This window comes from Platalea leucorodia (genome assembly GCF_965183815.1).
Source record: "Platalea leucorodia genome assembly, chromosome: 2".
NCBI lineage: Eukaryota > Metazoa > Chordata > Aves > Pelecaniformes > Threskiornithidae > Platalea > Platalea leucorodia.
In genome coordinates, this window is record NC_138824.1 from 110,714,701 (window position 1) to 110,733,479 (window position 18,779).

General features: G+C 37.8%; 1 protein-coding gene across 1 annotated transcript in view; it reads right to left on the reverse strand.

Annotated features, from left to right (window-relative positions):
* Positions 1-18,779, reverse strand: part of ROBO1 (roundabout guidance receptor 1) — a gene marked incomplete at both ends in the record, with an annotated part of 537,364 nt that overhangs the window by 20,877 nt on the left and 497,708 nt on the right. Inside the window, 7 exons of the mRNA XM_082336493.1 lie at positions 302-553; positions 862-1,006; positions 4,477-4,584; positions 7,039-7,374; positions 10,708-10,862; positions 14,541-14,583; positions 17,265-17,291. Coding sequence (XP_082192619.1) covers positions 302-553; positions 862-1,006; positions 4,477-4,584; positions 7,039-7,374; positions 10,708-10,862; positions 14,541-14,583; positions 17,265-17,291 — 1,066 coding nt within the window. The remainder of the gene's footprint in view (positions 1-301; positions 554-861; positions 1,007-4,476; positions 4,585-7,038; positions 7,375-10,707; positions 10,863-14,540; positions 14,584-17,264; positions 17,292-18,779) is intronic.

An 18,779-nucleotide genomic window follows, 5' to 3' on the forward strand; every position in this document is an offset into this window, starting at 1 on the left:
TATATGGTAAGCTGTGTTAACGATACCACTTTAATATCCTGATGACTGTGAATTTAACTTATGTCAGCATCGTACGTACCGTAAAGTGATATACTGCATTTCTTTCCATGTATAATAATAAAGCAACATAATTACATATTTCTTAGGTTACAAATAGTTCTAGTGTCCTGGAGCAGAAGTTAAATATTAACAGAATAAATATCATGGGGAAAATCTTGGCCTCACTGAATTCAACAGGAATTTTCAGTGGGGCCAGGATGACTTTTGTCACATCTCTCTCGCTACATTTGCATTGACACACCTTCGGTCAGGTTGGTGTTGTATGTGTCCCAGATCCTCCTGACAGTCCTGTAACATGGGCTGGAGTTCCTCCTGGGGAGAGGGGGTGAGAGTGGCAGTTGACTGATGGCTATAGGAGACAGCGGCTGGAGAGGAAGCTGCCCCTCGGACAGGTGGAGTAGGACCTCGCTCATCTTCTTCCTCTTCCTCTAGCTCATCCTGCTGCAGATACATCCTTGCAGGTGGGACAGGACAAGGAATTTCTTGGTCATAGCTAAAATTAATATTTTAAGAAAATAAGACTTATATTTTTACTGTGTAATTAGCATATCTGATACACATACAAATAGCCCAGAAAAAAATCATTGTTATATGTGTTCCTGAAAACAGCTTAGTAAGGACGTACTGAGTGGATGTACACCACTGTCAGTATGTGATCTCTAAATAGCCACACTACAGCTACATGAGGAGCACCAGAACAGTACTGAAGGAAGGTATCACTGCCAGCTTGTAGGTCAAATTACAGTTCAGTTAACTAGTGATTAAAGTGAGAAATGGATAAGGTATTCATTTTTCTCTTACCTTTCATCCACTGAAAGACTGTAATCTTCACTGTTGCTATGAGGAGGTGGATGTGCTGGAGGTGGGGGAAGAAGATCTGCCCAGTTCATGCCAGCTTGCTTGGGAGCCTTTGGGGTCCGAGCACCCTTCTTGTGCCCTTGACTCCCTGTGAATAAAAAGCAGTACATATTTGTAATGCTTTTACGTATCTCCTCACCACTAGCTTTGAAAAACAAAATAACCGTAGTCCCTCCCACATCCTCCTGAATTCTCCAGGCATTTACTGTTGTGCTGAGTTGGAATAAACTGGCATTCCTCCTTTTTACACCAATTTGTAATTGTGTCTTCTTTGTAGAGTTACTCTACATTTTAAGCAGTTGAATTTAACCAGAAACTTTACATAGCATGGAAAAAAGCACATGGGATACAAAACTTGAATTGTTAATAAATAGTCAAAATGCGATAAAACCATAAATGAATTTTACAAGCAATGTAATTAAGAGTGAGCTTCCTACTTCTATTAATTACATTACAGATTATCATCTAAAACAAATGAGCTGTAGACATATTTTCTAAAGTGCCTTTATACTATTTAATTGCTGGAACCTAAAATACAATATGATACAGATATGATCTATTAAAGTTCCACTGTTGCATTAAGTCACTGAATATATGTAATTTGTACTTGTCCACTGAAACGTTTTAGGCACAATGAAATTACTAGTTTTAGTCTAAATGGCAGGTGCAGTTGAAAATAATTGCTGTAAGAACTAAAATAACAGAAAAAAGAAGAAAGAAGATCGATGAAGTACGGCACAAATGTTTTCAACTACTATTACTGGGAAATTATAGCTCATAATAGAACAATGCAGCTTTAACAGTTCCAATAACTTTGAATAAGACCAATTATTCAGGTGGTCTTGAATTTTACCTTTGCACATGGCTATGATCAGAACTGATTCTACCATTGTTCCTTGGTATTATGCTGGTTTTGGCTGGGATACAGTTAATTTTCTTCATAGTAGCTTCTCTGGGGCAATGTTTTGCATTTGTGCTGAAAACAGTGTTGATAATACAGGAACGTTTTAGCTATTGCTGAGCAGTGCTTACACAGAGTCAAGGCCTTTTGTGCTCCTCACACCACCCCACCAGTGAGTAGGCTGGGGGTGCACAAGACGTTGGGAGAGGACACAGCTGGGACAGCTGACCCCAACTGACCAAAGGGCTATTCCACACCATATGACATCATGCTCAGCATATAAAGCTGGCAGAAGAAGAAGGAAGGGGAGGACATTCAGAGTGACAGTGTTTGTCTTCCCAAGTAACCGTTACGCATGATGGAGCCCTGCCTTCCTGGAGATGGCTGAACACCTGCCTGCCGATGGGAAGTAGTGAATGAATTCCTTGCGTTGCTTGGCTTGTGCACAGGGTTTGCTTTACCTGTTAAACTGTCTTTATCTCACTCAACCCATGAGTTTCTCACTTTTACTCTTCAGATTCTCTCCCCCGTCCCACCATGAGGGGAGTGAGTGAGTGGCTGGGTGGTGCTTAGTTGCCAGCTGGGGTTAAACCATGACAGGTATACATTTTTATCCTTCTTTGTTACTGTTACTTTGTTAATTGTAAAGTCACTGCATTTTTGAGTATGTTTTAGAATCCTTCACATTTCTCTCTTCAACTGAGGCATGGTTTCATATTACTGTAGTTAAGCCGCATACACATGATTTAATATATTGCAGTGAGATTTAGGAAGCTTGTTTTTCTCACTTCCGCTGTCTCAGATTTTCCATTCTTATGGACAGTAGTTCTGTTTATTATTGCCCCACATTAGCTGCCAGATACAAATATGTTTTAGCTATGTACAATTATTTTTCTGGTATCTCAGTATGTCAAGCGAGACCCTAACTATCCCAAGGCGACCATCATCCTCATTCTCTACCCTAAGCACCATGATATATACTAGGTTCAGCACAATTAATTTATTACTCTGGTCACCTTGCTTCATTCCTGCTGGAGTCCTTGGTATAGGACTATAAATTGTTAGCATTATGAATAACTATAATAGGTGTCAGCATGGAGAATATCACCTTCTCATTTTTAATTTGCATGGGTTCATACCCCTGAGATGTTTCACACTGAATTTCAGGTCTTAACGTCATTGAGCACAGGCTCAGCGCCACATCCTGATGTTGTAGACCTGGGAATGGGCAAAAGGCTGGCTCCCAGAAGAACACCCCTGAGCAGCTGGGAGAATCGGAAGCCGTGCTTATCTCACCCCAGCCACTGAGAATTCAGGTCACCCAAAGGCACAGCAGGCTCATCTACATGTTTATGCCTCTGCTGTGCCTCAGTCACAATAGCTCAAGACAGAGCGCAGGTTAGGATTAAGGCAACTGGACTATCAAAGGCAACAGCAGAACAAAAGGTGAAAAGTCCTTGTCTTGATTAGTAGATGTAAAGTCCAGGGCACTGGTGATTGTAACTATAACTCACCCTATAATTAGCTTGATGTAAATAAACATTGGCTAAGTATCAGACTTACAGTAAAGCCCCAAACCAAGGCTATGCATAGTTTCTGCTTTAGCTCTGAACATTTCACACACCTCTACCAGAAATCAAAGCTGAGAGTGAACAGGTTATACCATGATGAGAAGCAGTAACTTTTGAATTAAATCGTATTCTGTGTTGCAAAAGCACAGAGTGCATTTTCAGTAACCTGGTCAGCATTCTCCAGCACAAAAAGCTGTCTCGTTTCAAGATTTTTACAAAGGACTTTTAGATATTTTGCATAGGAGATGCCAATGAGAAACAAAATTTAACTTTAATTATCTACTGCCTACATTTGAATGATGTACAAGAATAGTTTTGACATATAGCTACTGAAATCTGTAAAAATTTTATGTATGCATGTATGCTTTTTTACTCAATAACAGGCATGGGTTTAATTTAAAAAATAGAAAATTTCTTAAAGCAGTTCTTAGGTATCATAGACTCATAGGAACATAGAATGGTTAGGGTTGGAAGGGACCTTAAAGATCACCTAGTTCCAAACCCCTGCCATGGGCAGGGACACCTTCCACTAGACCAGGTTGCTCAAAGCCCCATCCAGCCTGGACTTGAACACTTCCAGGGACAGGGCAGCCACAACTTCTCCGGGTATCACTCAAATGTTCTGGTATCTTGAGCCTGTTCATGAATAAGGTTGTCTTGGGTAGACCCAAGAAATGGAAAAGAAATCAGTAAAGTAACAGGAAGGTAATACATAATTTAAAATCCTCTTTTTTGTGACAGCTGAAAAGGAATTTCTATGACTTGCCCATCTGGAGACCATAATATTAACCAGTAGCGCATTAACATTAGGAAATCCAACTTCTATTTGATTTCATAACTTTCACAATTTTGGACAATCAATTACTTAATTGACATTTAGATGGCACTAAGCAATCATGAAGATGCAACAGAAATATAGGCACCTATTGGGCCAGTTTTTATGCTGTTTAACATCCCTGTGCTGTATTACTGTCAGTGGGTCCCCCCCCATCATCCCTTCTGTAAGTACGGTAACTACTGCTAACTATAGCTAGAGCATCCAAATACCAAAAAACCTAAAATTTGGAAAACACTGTAGATACTTACCAGATGTACTACTGCCTCTGTCCGAGCTGTTGTAGGATCCACCTGTATTCTGGTCGTATGACTGGTTGTACGGAATAGTTGGAGCAATGTTGTCATTTACCCGGTAATCTGCAAGTTTAATAGTATAGTTAATGCCACACTTCAGAAACACATCTACTTTTATATACCTGCTTTATAACACAAATTAAGATCTCCTGAAAATAGTGAGGAAGAAATAAATTCATTTTTGGAAAGGAAAATCATCCTATAATCATGTTTTATTTTTATCTTGTCTCTAATTGTAAGTTTAAGGAAAATCATGGGAACTTAGTAGCTCCACAGCAAAAATGAAGTACAATGAAATCCTATGCACAGGGTTGTCCCAATGCCTCTGCAGGGATTAAGTCTCAAAGTACATATATACGACCTGTATGACCATTTTGCATATGAACAGACCGTCACCTTGATTGCTTTTCCATGGTCTCTGCTTAATTTATGCATGCAGGGCAGCCAACGGACTGTGGTAGCTACTTTTTGTATTTCAAAGGTGGCAAAGCCAGGCAGGAGTCAGCTCCACATTACAAGGGCTGAAGGATCCGCTGGAGCAACAATGCAGCTCCACCCAATTTGGTTTACAACAGAAGAGGTCTTTGTTTAACGCCTGCTGGCTCCAAGAAGATTTCTGTTTACATTGGGTCATGCAGGTTCTAGCTACAGGCAGGGTTTTTTTTTGCTAATGGCTATTACTGTAACTTCCTTCTGCAGTTCCAAAGCCCTTGATATTCATATGTTACTTTTAAATCTAGATTTGGCAACCAGATCTGTAAAACTTTATCAGAAGTAAAATACTCATCTGACAAAACAGTACTCTCATGCCAAAAAGGAATCATAATTTACAGAGAACAGAAAGGAGCCGAGTTACTCTTCGTACAGCAAATAAAACTGCGTCATAAACAGAACCACTGGACATAAAGTAGTGACAATGAAGCACAGCATGTAACTCATCAAAATGGTTATTTCCCACCACAAAAGCTATAGGTACAATTGTCAGCAAGATGGTTTTGACTTAGGAAATGAGAAAACCAAGATCAGAATATTGAGTCATAAAATAGCAAATCAAAACAAAAATAAACAAAACTAAGAATCCAGTCCCCATCTGCTGCAGAAATGTTTGTGATAATGTAAGCATGGGAAAAAGAGCAAAATGATAAATTCCACACCAGAGTGTATTCTGTAATAGTTTCTCAGCCTAGTTGCATTCCAGAGACCACGCTGAAGCCCTACATACCGCATATGTTTACACAGAGGATAAACAGTAAATCAGCACTCTGAAATATGTATATATGACTGTCAGCAGACAATGCTTTAAGGGGGCCTTTCCACGCTACAATATGCTAGTGAATATGCAGTGTAATATACACAGTTTGAAAGATGCAGTATCTTCCAGGGCATAAAAACCAAACATGTTTTAATTCCAAAACAGATATGTAATACACAGTTCATGAAAGAAAACATAATTACAAAAAAATACAGCTTTCACCCTCTAGTAAGGAGCCACAAAAACTGAATTTTCTTTTGACATGTTTATGTCAAGGGAAGGTGTCACATTTTATATTGCCCTTTGAACTCCTCTGTGAGCAGATGGGTCCAGTAGAGAAATCAACATTCCTGTAATGAAACGTATTTACTGGATAACTTATCACTACGTGATCACTTGAGTTACAACAATCCATGCAAAAAGTTCCAAGTTAGAATAGGTCCAGTTCCTAGGGATACTGTTTTGCAAATCAGGTTATTAAAAGAGGTTGCATGGTAGCCTGGAGGACTAGCAAGAAATCACATACCTATTTCTTCCAACTCCCACACATTATATTAAAGAAACATGCCCTCAAGGCCACAGAAGTACATTCTGATGTTTCCCGTTAACACTGAAATCAATTTATTTTTAGCTTCTGGATCCACAGACTTCAGTCAGTGTAACAAAGGAATTTAGTTTCCAAAACTGTGTGCAGTAGCATTGCCTCTCAATATGTGAATCGAAGGCTTGCTAGGAACAAGTCTAAAATGAATTGGATCACTCCATTTGTGTCCCCAGTGTACAACACAATACAATTTTACAGAGTTTTGATATGCAAAATTTCATTCGTTTACATGAACATGTAGATTTAATTAGTCTCCATCCACGACTGGGAAGAGTGGGTTGACCTATTTAAAATTTAAGGTAGAGTATAATGCGACTACCATGCATCTGGCTTATGAATAAAATATCTGGCCTCTGTCCTAACCAATCCCTTAACTACTATTAAATTTAAATTAATCTCAAATCCATATGAAATGTATTTAACTCTTTTCTAAAGATACAGCTTGTTATTTGTTATAATAAATTCAATATCTGAAGGTTATTGTGGTGCTAATTAACTTTCTGACACTGCTAACTGTGGATTTCTAAATCTAAAGAGGGAGAAGTCTAAAAGCACCACAGAAGTCTGTAATTGCTGAACCTGAAAGCTTTAGACTCCCAGCACCAGAAGGTCAAAACTCCTCTGATGCCTAAAGAGGAGAAACAAGCTAAAAGCTCTTCACCTTTGTTTAATTTGTTTTGCTCCATAATGTTGTACTGTATGGGTGCAACCTCTTGCTTTTGCTGAACAGAGGGTTTCCAGTGTTTCTCATTCGTATCCCCGCTGCCATTGTTAACATTATTGCTGATATTTGACTGGATGAGTTGAGTGGTGGCATAAGGAGTGGGCTGCCCAGGCTGGCTGACAAATCTTCCGTCCTTTAGATTTGGACTATTGAAGGTTTTCATCTCATTGATTTTGTTGCTGAGGTCCACGTCACCATATACAGTTGACTCAGGCAACATCAGGTTTGTTTGCTTGTTGTCCAGCTGATTGTTGTAATTTGCTATACAATCGGCTAACCACAGAGGAAAGAAAAAAGAAAAGGTCATTCTGTTCGCTTACACTATACTTTCAATGAAATTCCCTTTAAAAAATTTTTAGTGCATTACTATATGGCTTGCATCCATGAAGCAGAGATACTGTAATTAACTAAATAATTTACAGAATATTATTTATCTTATAAGCTACTGCTTCAAAAGTAGTGTTCACTGTTTTGATTCACTGTAAATTCCGACCTTCTGAATTTTACCTACAATGACTTACCTTGCTGGGCTTTTTCTACAGTGGCCATATAAACATTCACATTTTTAGACATTGTTCTCAAAGCAGTATAGATATCTAATCAATAACTGTGATTAAAATAACTTGTATTGAAAGGAAGAATCAACCAAAACGTTATAGTGGGAATAACTAAACATGACAGTCATCTCATGTCATCTCAATAGCATTTAGACTTTCTTGTACTTGTGATAAGAAACAGAGATACAACAGATTTTTATAAAACAGACTGAAAAATGCTTACACATAACAGAATTAAAGAGAAAAGTACAATGTGAAAGGTACCTCAGTACCCAGTAGCAAGTCTTTATTTGATCATTGTTTCCTTGTACAATCTTATATTCTGGTTTGAAACAAAAAGACAGGAAAGCAATCTGGAATTTTTGTTAATTTTTAGTTGCTTTGGATATTGCAAAATAAGTAATACCATAGTAATACCATTGTCCGGTATGGTAAATATGTATCATATAGACAGCATTAATTAATTCTTCTAATAGTTATTGCATCATGAGATCACCACTTATTGCACAGAGTAAATCAGACATGTACTGATGCTCTGGCCACTACTGCATGAACCAGTGCGCCTGCCTTTCTGCATTCCCTTGCCTCCACGTGACAGCAGCTCCACACTTTTTTTCTTCTCCATATCCAGTCCACTGTAAGAATACTGAAAGGAGTAATGCAGTCTGTGGGTCAGCAGTTAGGAGGCTTAGTGAAACCAGCATTCAATGATCATTAAGCAAAAATTCTCATTTGCCAGCTAATTAATGCATCAATAATTACATAACAATCACCAGGAATATAGTTTTCCTCTTTTAAAAGATGTGGTATTTATGCTAATAAGTTTGATTCAAAACCTAAAGTCCATTACCTGTGGCCACAATTAAATTACTGGAGAGGGTGCCAAGTAAAACTAAGTACAGAATTCAGGATTTGACCACTATCCTAAATGAAATAACTACTAAATACAGAGGATGTTCAATTTCAAAAATATTCCCTAATACATACATCTTTTTTGAGAAATATTTCCTGAAAAAGAGAAATAAAATACTACTTGAGGAAGAAAACCACTGATCCACATTTTCAGTGATTAAGGAACAGTATCAGAACATGCCACATACAACTTATCATGGTACATTTCATGCCCCCCAGCTTGTGTTTTTGAAGGTTTTACTGTTTGGTATATTTTTCTTTCTTATGCGAGCTGTTATTTATTGCTTCACAGTCTTCAACTTCTTGCTTTCTATTTTTTAAATGTTTTCATTTCTGCTTTTTCTCTCACCTACTGAAACCATTCTAGACTTTCCTCCTTTCCAAGTCTATTGTATTCTATTGGGCAATTATATATCCAGCATATTCTTCATTCCTAATACCTCATGCTTTTCTATAACATCCTTGCAGAGTCACTTATAACATATATTTTTACCTCCTTCCATTTTCAGCTACATCCGATTTGTGTGTAGGGCAATATAATCGATACAGTATATGCAGTAGGTACATTTTTTTACACAGATGCATTAGAATTCCTCATACAAAGTACTTAAACAAAACTGGTTTATCTATGTAACAGAAGATTTATTCTGTTAGATTTTTTTATGGCATCTACTTTTAGAACAACCCGTTCCCAATGTGTAGACTTGGAAGACAGTACTAAAATTAAAAATGCAGAGTTACTTAGCATACTCACAGCTATAGAGGGGATATCCAACTCTGCTGCTTCAGACATAAGCCAAGCTCAAGCTGACATAATTAAGTATATTTGCCAGATTTTCCAGGACAGAAGAGACCATTATGAGCATCTTGTCTGACCCTCAAGCTCATAAGCTCTATTGGAAGGAAGGAATTGCTTTGCAACACAACCAAGCTTAATACAAAAGCTAAATTGAGAAAGAATCCACTGCACCTCATGACAAGATGTTATAATGGTTTACAACCCTCAAAAATGTGCATATTCTTCCTTTTCTGAATTTGTTAAGTTTCAGTTACTAGAACTTGGTATGTCTGTACTTGCCACAATAAAGTATCTTTGTATCAGAAATCTTTTTACATAGGTATTTGTGGACGTGATATCCTCAGGCAGGGTAAGATACAAGTCTCTAATGTTAAAAACTCTCACCTTACTCTGAAGCACCTGGCACTGATCACTGTCAGACAGCATACTGCAGCAGATGAATTACCACCATCACATTATGACTGGTTTCACATTAATTACAGGAGGTAGTGCTGTTTTGCACTGATGCAACTTCACTATAGGTAATCATACTCCCTCTCTGAAATGCTGGGAAATGCTACTAGCAAAAATCAGCTGGAGATGTTGGTAGTGGAAAAGACTCATTTTCATTCCTCAGCAGTAACACAAACCGGGTTAAAACAAAAGGAACCTAAGGTCCGTTTAAAACAAAATGTTCAACAATTAGCGCTTTAAGAAATATTTCCCCAACTGTGTTCCCATGGAACTCACAAGGTTTTCTTCAAAAGCACTGTGAGTCCTGCCCAAGCTCCCAGGAACTACCACAACCTACCATTTCATAATTGCTTTTAGAGTGTGAAGTTAACTTTTTCATCCACACACCCTAAACAGAAAACCAGCTATCCAATTTTGTACAGAATGGCACCCCAAGGCAGGTTTTGAATGTGCCAAAGTAGATTGACTGTTTTGCAAGTACTGTAGCAATGTTTTATTTCTTGCTTCCCATCACACCCAGACCAGAAGGAAAATCTCACTAGTATCATTTTGGTATTTCTCCTTCTCCATTCAAGCAACATGGATGTACAGAACAACCTAAAAATGACCTTATCTGCTTTTTCGGATGCTGAAACATATCAGTTCAGTGTGACTTTTGCAGGGGCTCCTTCAGCCTACAGCTTGCTACAACTATCCAAAGGGAACTGAAAAGAGGGATACAAAAAGGGAAAAGGAGCAAAAGCATAATCGTGACATAGAGGAGAAACTATATAAAGTCTAAACGCATTGGAAATAAAAAACCAAACAAACCTGTACACACTCTCATGTATCAGAAGTATATACTGTGTAAAGAAGATTCACTAGCAAGGTAGAAACATATCTAACCTGGTCGACTGTACGTTGTAAGGTTGCTATCGCTGTTTCCGTTTCCAGAGGTGCAGCAGTTGATGGAGCAGTCATTGTGATTGTTCCCTGTGTTAGGCCAAGTATCTGCTAGCCATGGCTGAGTGGCTGGTTCACTGATGTTTAGGAGTCCTGGCCTTTAAAAACAAAGCTTGGTCATTTCAAAAATTAAACAAAAGCATTTTTACATTGCAATTATATTCTTCTCAAAAGGTTAGATATTACAAAATAATATCACGTATTTGAAGGCTTGAGCATTGGAAAATAGAGCTTGATTCAATTATTTAATGGTTTCTAATCTCCTACATAACCTGTTCCTTGCTAAGACACTCTGAAGTGAACAGCCAAGCACAGTATCCATTCAGTTTGATAAACTACACATATACATTTGTGTGCAACCTTTAACTGTCACTTTTGTTTTGTTTTGTTTTGCTGGAAAGGTTGTATTTTTATTTTTCTGCCCTTTCTCCCTTTCTTAAAGAAAGCAAGCTAAAAAAGGAGAAATTGGCAAGTCAAACAAACAAAAAATTCACACATGGAAGTGAGATGGATATGTGGAAATAAGAGCCGAGACTGGATGTGAATACTCCCAAATTCTTGGTGATTTATGAAGCCAAGTTCTCCTCACCATCAGATAGTACTGTTGTAGTGGATTAAAGGGAAAAGCAGATTACAGAAACTTCTGTCACTTGGGAGCATTTGGATCTCACTAAGCATACTGTGTGTGATACATCTTTGTTAATGAGTAAGCCACTCACTTAATCTTTATGTGGGTGGAACAGCAGCAGCTCCTAAGCAAGTTTAAAGTAACGGGGAATACTCAACACCTTCAAAAATATCCAGATATCGATGTTGCATATTGGCTGCATATGGAATTAAGTGTATTCCTGCCATCAGCAGAAGGAAGTAGCATTCCTTGGCTTCCAAGTTGCTGAATTTTTCCAGTAAGTGTGAAAGACACTCTGATGACGTTTTGTAGAATCTTTGGTGCCTCCTCAGTTTTCACACTAACAATGCAATGGCATGTTATAAAGTCCCACATAAGTAGCATCCCCTAACAACTTAAAATTGCCTTTGATAACTACGGTGCTTTTAAAAATAGACAATTTTAGCCACTGTCATATTTAAAAAAAAAAAAAAGGAACATAGTCTCTTTCATCACAGGATTTAACAGGCAACTTTGCATTTGAAATAGTGCAGAAACCAGTCTCCACAATATTAGATGTGATGCTCTTCAAAAATAAAATATGCTAATCTTCTTAAACTGCAAGTTGAGAATACAAACTGCATGCAGTTAGCTGTGGGGGATATAGTCTGTCAGTGCTGCAGGCTTAAGTCACAGTTTTAGAATGACATTTAAAAGATCTATACATATATGTGTGTATATATATTTCTGTACTGCATATGTCATCTGACAATTTAACATAGGAGGCGATGAAGCTTGACTTACCGTCAGGCTAAGAAACTAGCCAATACACATGCACTAAACCAGTATTTTTTGTAAATCTGAAATAAATGTACAGCTACATAGTCCTGTGAGCAGGCCACGATTTGAAATACGCTACTTTTTTCCCTACCACTCTGCTCTTACAGTGAAACTATACTTCAAGGCATTTGGAGGAGACAGAGCCTTCCAGAATGTTTCAGCACTTTCAAGGCCTCTGTACTGGATTTTTGGATGGAGAGTTAAAGGTCCTTTGCTTCTAAAATTTACTTTGCATTCACACCTGCTGTCATGTAAGAAATGTGGTGCGAGGTATATAAGCAGATGAAAACTCTACTAATTGGAGCCATTAAGTTGGAACTGTAAGCAAGAAATGTCTGCATGACAGCTCCATAGCCTGGTGATGATTGGAGATCATAATTTCCAAAGATGTTTAACCTCTTCAGCAAATTCCTTGAGTCCTTGAAATTACTGTACCGGGTCTGGGCTGTGGGGCAGACTGAGCAAGCGGCTGTGTGGGTGCCTGGCTGCTGGGTGGAGTCAATCCACCACAATTACCGTTACTTGAATCATGTCTAGAAAAGGGATTGCTACAGAAATGGGTATTTTTTCAGCATTGCAGAAGTGGGGATATGTTGAAACATAATCACTGTGACATATTGAATTCTGAATAATACTTTAATATGCTCACATAACTGCACTTGGCAAATACACTAAACCTCTCAAAAACATTGCAGATATAACTTAAGGAAGTGAAAACCTTAAGTTTGGAAATCAGAGTAAAGGTTTCATATGTATAATTAACATTTTTTTTAATCTTGCAGAAGGATGTTTCATATTCTACAAAATATGGTACAACATCATACATTCTGTAACTGCTGTATACGCAAATGAACAAAAGAAGCATAGATGTTAGCACCTTGAATCAATTACACTGCTCGACTGTGGCACTGATCCTTAAAACTAGGACAGGAAAAAATGATGCTGCTTCTCTAGCAATATCAAAATGACTGTATACGATGTAGACACTTCTGGGTTCACTTCTGTCCTCTGCATCTATGTGAGTGTGCTTTGTCTAGCTTGTGCTATGGGAAGAGCAAGAAAGCACAGTGGCACAAAGAACACAAAGGATGTTAACTGCATATCTTTTTGAACAACCTTGTCAGGGAGAAAGAGGGTTCATCTCTATTCTCTCTTATTTTCTCACTGTCCTGGGGTGAAGGCAGCAACCCAGTGATTTACAGATTTGTCCATTCAAAAATCACATGGTAACTGTTCTAGAGGTTTTCCTCCATGGTTTTATGGCTATGACAACACAGCAGCACACAGTGCTGGACAGAGAGATCTGCAATTGCTCTTAAGGTGCCAGGTTCAGCAACAGCAGCAACATTCAGGTAGACTGGTAATGCTTAATTTTATGCCTAATGTTTACCATTACCAAATTTTTGTATGGTATTGCAAATTAGAAATCACAAGATGCCACTTGTGAAACAGGAATTGATATACGAGTTTATTACCCAGCTGCTCTCTGAGATTTTAGAGTTTATTTCAGCATCATGCCAAATCTTTAACCGAGATGCTTATAAAAAGGCATACTTGAATGTGACCTAGGAAAAAAAAGGTGTGCTACTGAAGTGACACTGCTCTGACCTGCCTTTTTGCTAAAACTGTTATTTTGCCTCCTGAAAAAAACTCCACCTCTACAGAGGAAATGTAAATTACTGTTTTGGCCACTGCCATTCATTAAGCGTAAACCCAGTAAACATGTTTTAGTTAAATCCTCAATCTGGAATGGGCTAGGTTCTCAAAGCTGGGGGCTTTAAATTTAAAACCTACCTGTTTCCCTCTCCTTCAGAGCTCCATCTCTTGCAAGCGATTCTTTAACTGTTTTGCATACGTAGCAAGATTTTTTTCTTAAAAAGTCACCTCATAAGCTGTTTATGTCTTCAGCAATTTTTTCCAATAAACGTTTTCTTTCTTTGTAGTATTTGTGATCCAGCTATATTTCTTAATCTTCATAAATGCCACGACTTAATTACTTTTACTCCCTTAATCAGCTGGTAAGCCAGGTCTTTATTTTGAAGTTAAAGTGCTCCCTCTGCTGCTCATTTTTTGAGATACCGTTTTTACAGGTTAACAAAGCTGAAGATACTATGACTCATTCTTTGGAAATCAACCGAAAAATTCAAGCCATATATCCTCCTTCTAAACAGGAATATATATGTCCAACATGTATAAATTAATATAATAAATTAAGACATATCGTTGCAAGTGATTATTCTGCTGTCACTCACAAGGACAATTGTACTCCTACCCTCCTAAAATTTAGTTGCACATGATTTATAGCTTTAAAAATCAAGCACATAATTACCTGCCTCCACTGCTTACGGCCTCTCCTCCTCTCTGATACGTTACTGAAATAGTTAAAGATAAAAAAATGAAATAATTTAAAAATCATAAAAGACTCCTTAATAGCAGTATTAATTTTGCCTTTGTTTCATTTTAGCTAAGACAATAAACGTGCATTGTTTATACATTAATTCTGAGTCTCATTCTGCAAGCTGTTCCTTCAAATGCAAGTTTATACATCATATTTGTGTTGCTTGATAACTGCTAGTCTTAGCTGCAACAAAGTTTTATATTTCAGTTCTGTTCTGAAAAACACAAACACACACATGTATCACTTAAGAAAGCAGGAAGCCATATATCAGGTTGAACTTATCCTTAACATAACTCTGCTGACTTCAGTGGAGTTACTCTGTGGAAGAATTTAGGTCATATATTTATTTCATGAATGGTTAGATGTTAAAGCTTTGCCCTACCTTATTATTTTGGTAAGATTAAAGAGGTATCATGATCCTATAACAGACCTTATTTGCAATGTAAACAATGCCTCATTACAGCTGACCCTACTGCAAAAACACATGCTCTTTCTGAATGTTACTGCACTAGACTCATGGAGCAGGCGCACTCTACAAGTCCACAGAAGCTTCACATTTTGTAACACTTTACAATTGGATTTATTAATGGTACTTTTTTATCTAAAAATTTAAATGTATAAATCTTTGTAAAAAATGTCTGGCATAAAGAACACTTCCTAAATTAGAAGGAACAGGTTTGCTAGCATTTCAGAAGCATTACACATTAACAAAGTGGATGTCCACATGCATTATTTGTTGGCATGGAGTGCATATCCCTCACAGGAAGCATCATGGTTGAAAAGTTAGTTTTTAGGATGCAAACATCCACGAAGAAACAGTGCTATAAATTCTGCAGGTTTGCATTGGGTTTGGCAAAGGGTTAAGGAGGTTGCCTCCCTGCAAATGCTGATGGATTCTACATTTTCCAACTAGGAATGTGTTGAAAAAAAGCAGCCAAATTCTGCTCTTTAGAAGAACTCCAAACTGGGAGTCTGCAAGAGAGAGATAAATGCTGGCAGTGATTACAGTAACAGGATTAAAATGTAGGGTGCATTGCTACAGGTAAGTCTTTTACTATAGATAATGCTAAAGAAGAGGGTCTGGTTCCATTTAAAGTCAATAGAACTAATGACTGAGATCTTGGATTGAAAAAGGATTTTTTTTCCCTTTAAATGTTTTACATCCTTTGTGTTTTTTCCAATTTCTTCTTTAAAAATCTTAGTGCTATTTATTTTGCAGCTCTGACATATCTTATGGAGCCTTGATATTTTCTTTTAATGTTAAGAATCCAACTGAGAAAATATATGTTAGCTAAGCTACCAACCTCTGCAGAATTTCAGTAGTGTGCTACAATTGTGATTGCAATAGAAGCGCTCTGTTAAGCCAATTAAAGCAACAGCAAAATAATAATAGTTTGAATTAGTCTCCACAGTGGATCTCAAAGGACTTCAGAAACATTAAGGACCACTCTGACTCATGCGGAACAGTAAGCAACTCCACTGAACATAATAGGATGACTTTTGAAACAAGATACTATTCAATGTGATTAAAAGCACGTGGATAAGAATCTAACCCTGTACGATTAGGTCTGTGTGGGTGAGTGCAGACAGACATGAGAGTGCTTCATCTGCGGTCCAACTTGGAAGGATGTAACTCAGCTGCTGTCCAGAGGCCGAATTAGTACAGTGCTGATTTTGAGCTAATATGTCGTGCTAACGAGAGTGTGCAGAGAAGGGGGTAGGTGGTTTTTAGCCTGCCTGATTCCACGTGGCCTGCAAGTCTCACAGACCTCTTGTGAAAATAAGGCATTTGGAACAAAGGAGGAAGAAACAACCTGGCTGTTCACTCAGGCTGTAGCTAAAAGTAACGCATGCAGTATTCTGGTGGGTACTGAATGCGTTGAATTGTGTCTGCTGCAGAGGAAGAGCCGCTGAGCTGCCAGGCTGTGGGACTGACTGAAGGTCAGCTCTACAGAACGGAAAGGCTCTCACGGACTTTGGTGGGCTATGGCTCAGGTTATGTCATATTTTGTACATTTCCAAGCGAAAAGAAATAGAAGATGATTTTAAACCCACCCTGAATTTGAAATGCACCTCTGTTTATGTAGAACAGGATTATTATTTTAATGTTTCATAGCACAAATACAGTTTAAGGCAGCAAGCAAAGAAATCTAACTGCTATAGCACTTTGATTTTCTGTGTCTTCCAAAGCAGACAACTGCTAGGTCACTGGATTAATGCAGATTCAGAGGAAAGAAAAGAAGCAAATGTTTCACCAATTATAAGCCCACAGAATCCCTTTCAAGTCAGCATCTGGGCTCTGCTAAGTCATTCCTCCTCTATCAGAAGCACCTTTTGCATCGCTAGATGCAGAAGGCCACACTACTCCATCGTAATATGCGAGAGCCCAGGTTTTACAAACTGACGGGATCATGCTACAAAATGGCATGCTTGCATCAAATGGTATGCTACAAAATGGTACACACAAACGGAAAAAAGTGTCAGCTACAAAGCAAATATACACTACTTAGAGAACAAAATAATGATACCTGTCATTAATGAAATTGTTTAAAAAACTCTTCAGAACAGCTGGGCTGGTTATGTCAGAAAAAGAGAAACAGTACCACAAACACATGCTAAAGTAACAAAGAAGGGGGGAAAAGTGCAAATATATACCTGTTGGTGTGAAGGTAAAAGACGGGACTGAAAAATCAAAACAAAATACAAACTGGTTATTAAGCTGAAGAGAGAAAGGGAAACATACCACATTAGTATAAATCTAGCAGACAGCTGAACATAAAACAAACGTATATAACTAACCCAGTAGTTCAGTCACATTGATACAGAAGTAAAATTAAATTTGTGATTCAGAAAGAAAAGCTTGTCTCTGCAGGTACCATTCTGAAAGCGAAGCTTGATATTCTATTGTGCTCCTGAGGGGACCAGACCGTGGTTTAGCCTGTCAACACCCCTCGGTTTTTTTATTTTAAGTTTTTCTGGAAATCCTAGCACAAACAAAACCCCCACACTGTTAATCATTTTAGAATGCAGAATGACAAATTCCTTAACAAAGCCTTATCAAGGTCCTATTGAATCTTATCTGCAGTTCACTAAGTAAATGCTCATTACGCTGAACTAATAGGCACGCTTAAGTATTCAGTAAGGAAATAATAATCATATAAAGGAACAAAGAGAACTGCTGTTTTACCGTCTCTGAATCAAGAATGGCACCAACTTGCACTGTAATAAAGGCACTAAAATCTACTGCAGCAATTAATTTTTGTTTTCATAGAGGAGACTGTTAAAAAAAGTTATTTGCTTTCTTTCTTATATAATTATAAAAAAAGGTAAAAGATCTCCCGAAATGTAACACCTTTCTACCTTTAAACTCTTGGCTTTAAGAGGGAAAGGTTAACAACGGAACAATGACATTGCTTGACAATCTTCACTCTCACAGCTACTATAAATCCTGTCTGGATCAATAGGGTCTTTAATCCAAACACAGAGCACTAGCATCTGCTCTTCCTATTAGCACATGCTCCCCCTCCTGTTGACAAGACAGTATAGTTTTTCTATCACTGATGGGCAAAAAAAGGCTAACATTGCCCTTTTCGATCTAATGACAGCAAAGAGAAATGTAAGAGAAACAATAAAATATTCGCTAAAAGTAGCCTTGAGACAGAATTTGATCAGCAAACCTGTCACAGAAATAAAAGGTTCTGGCTAAGATAACAACTGCTTAATCTAATTTTTACAGTAACTCTGACATTTGGGGGGAGTCCAGAGTGTCTTGTTATAATTTAGGATATGCTGTAGTTCTTCCCCCCTTTTACCAAGCCAATTTATTTCCAGCGATATGACACTAAGCAAAAACAGAAAAACCTCTGAGCGTTTGCCCATTTCAGGCTTCATTTGTAGCACAGCTCTTTATCTTGGGAATTCCACTGTATTTTCTTTGAGTTAGGCCTTTTCACACAGTCAAGTTTAATTTAGCTACATTCAAAAATATAGAACCATAGTAACAAGCTTTCATTAAAATAGAAGGTGCATTTAAACCAGAGCTATTCAAAAGAGAATCAAGTGCCTCAAAATTAATTTGCAATCGCAATGACATGAAAAAAAAAATCTTAAACTACTGTCTCATTACTCTTCCATGATCTAAGTACTAAACCTAGTTTCGTTTCTTAAGGA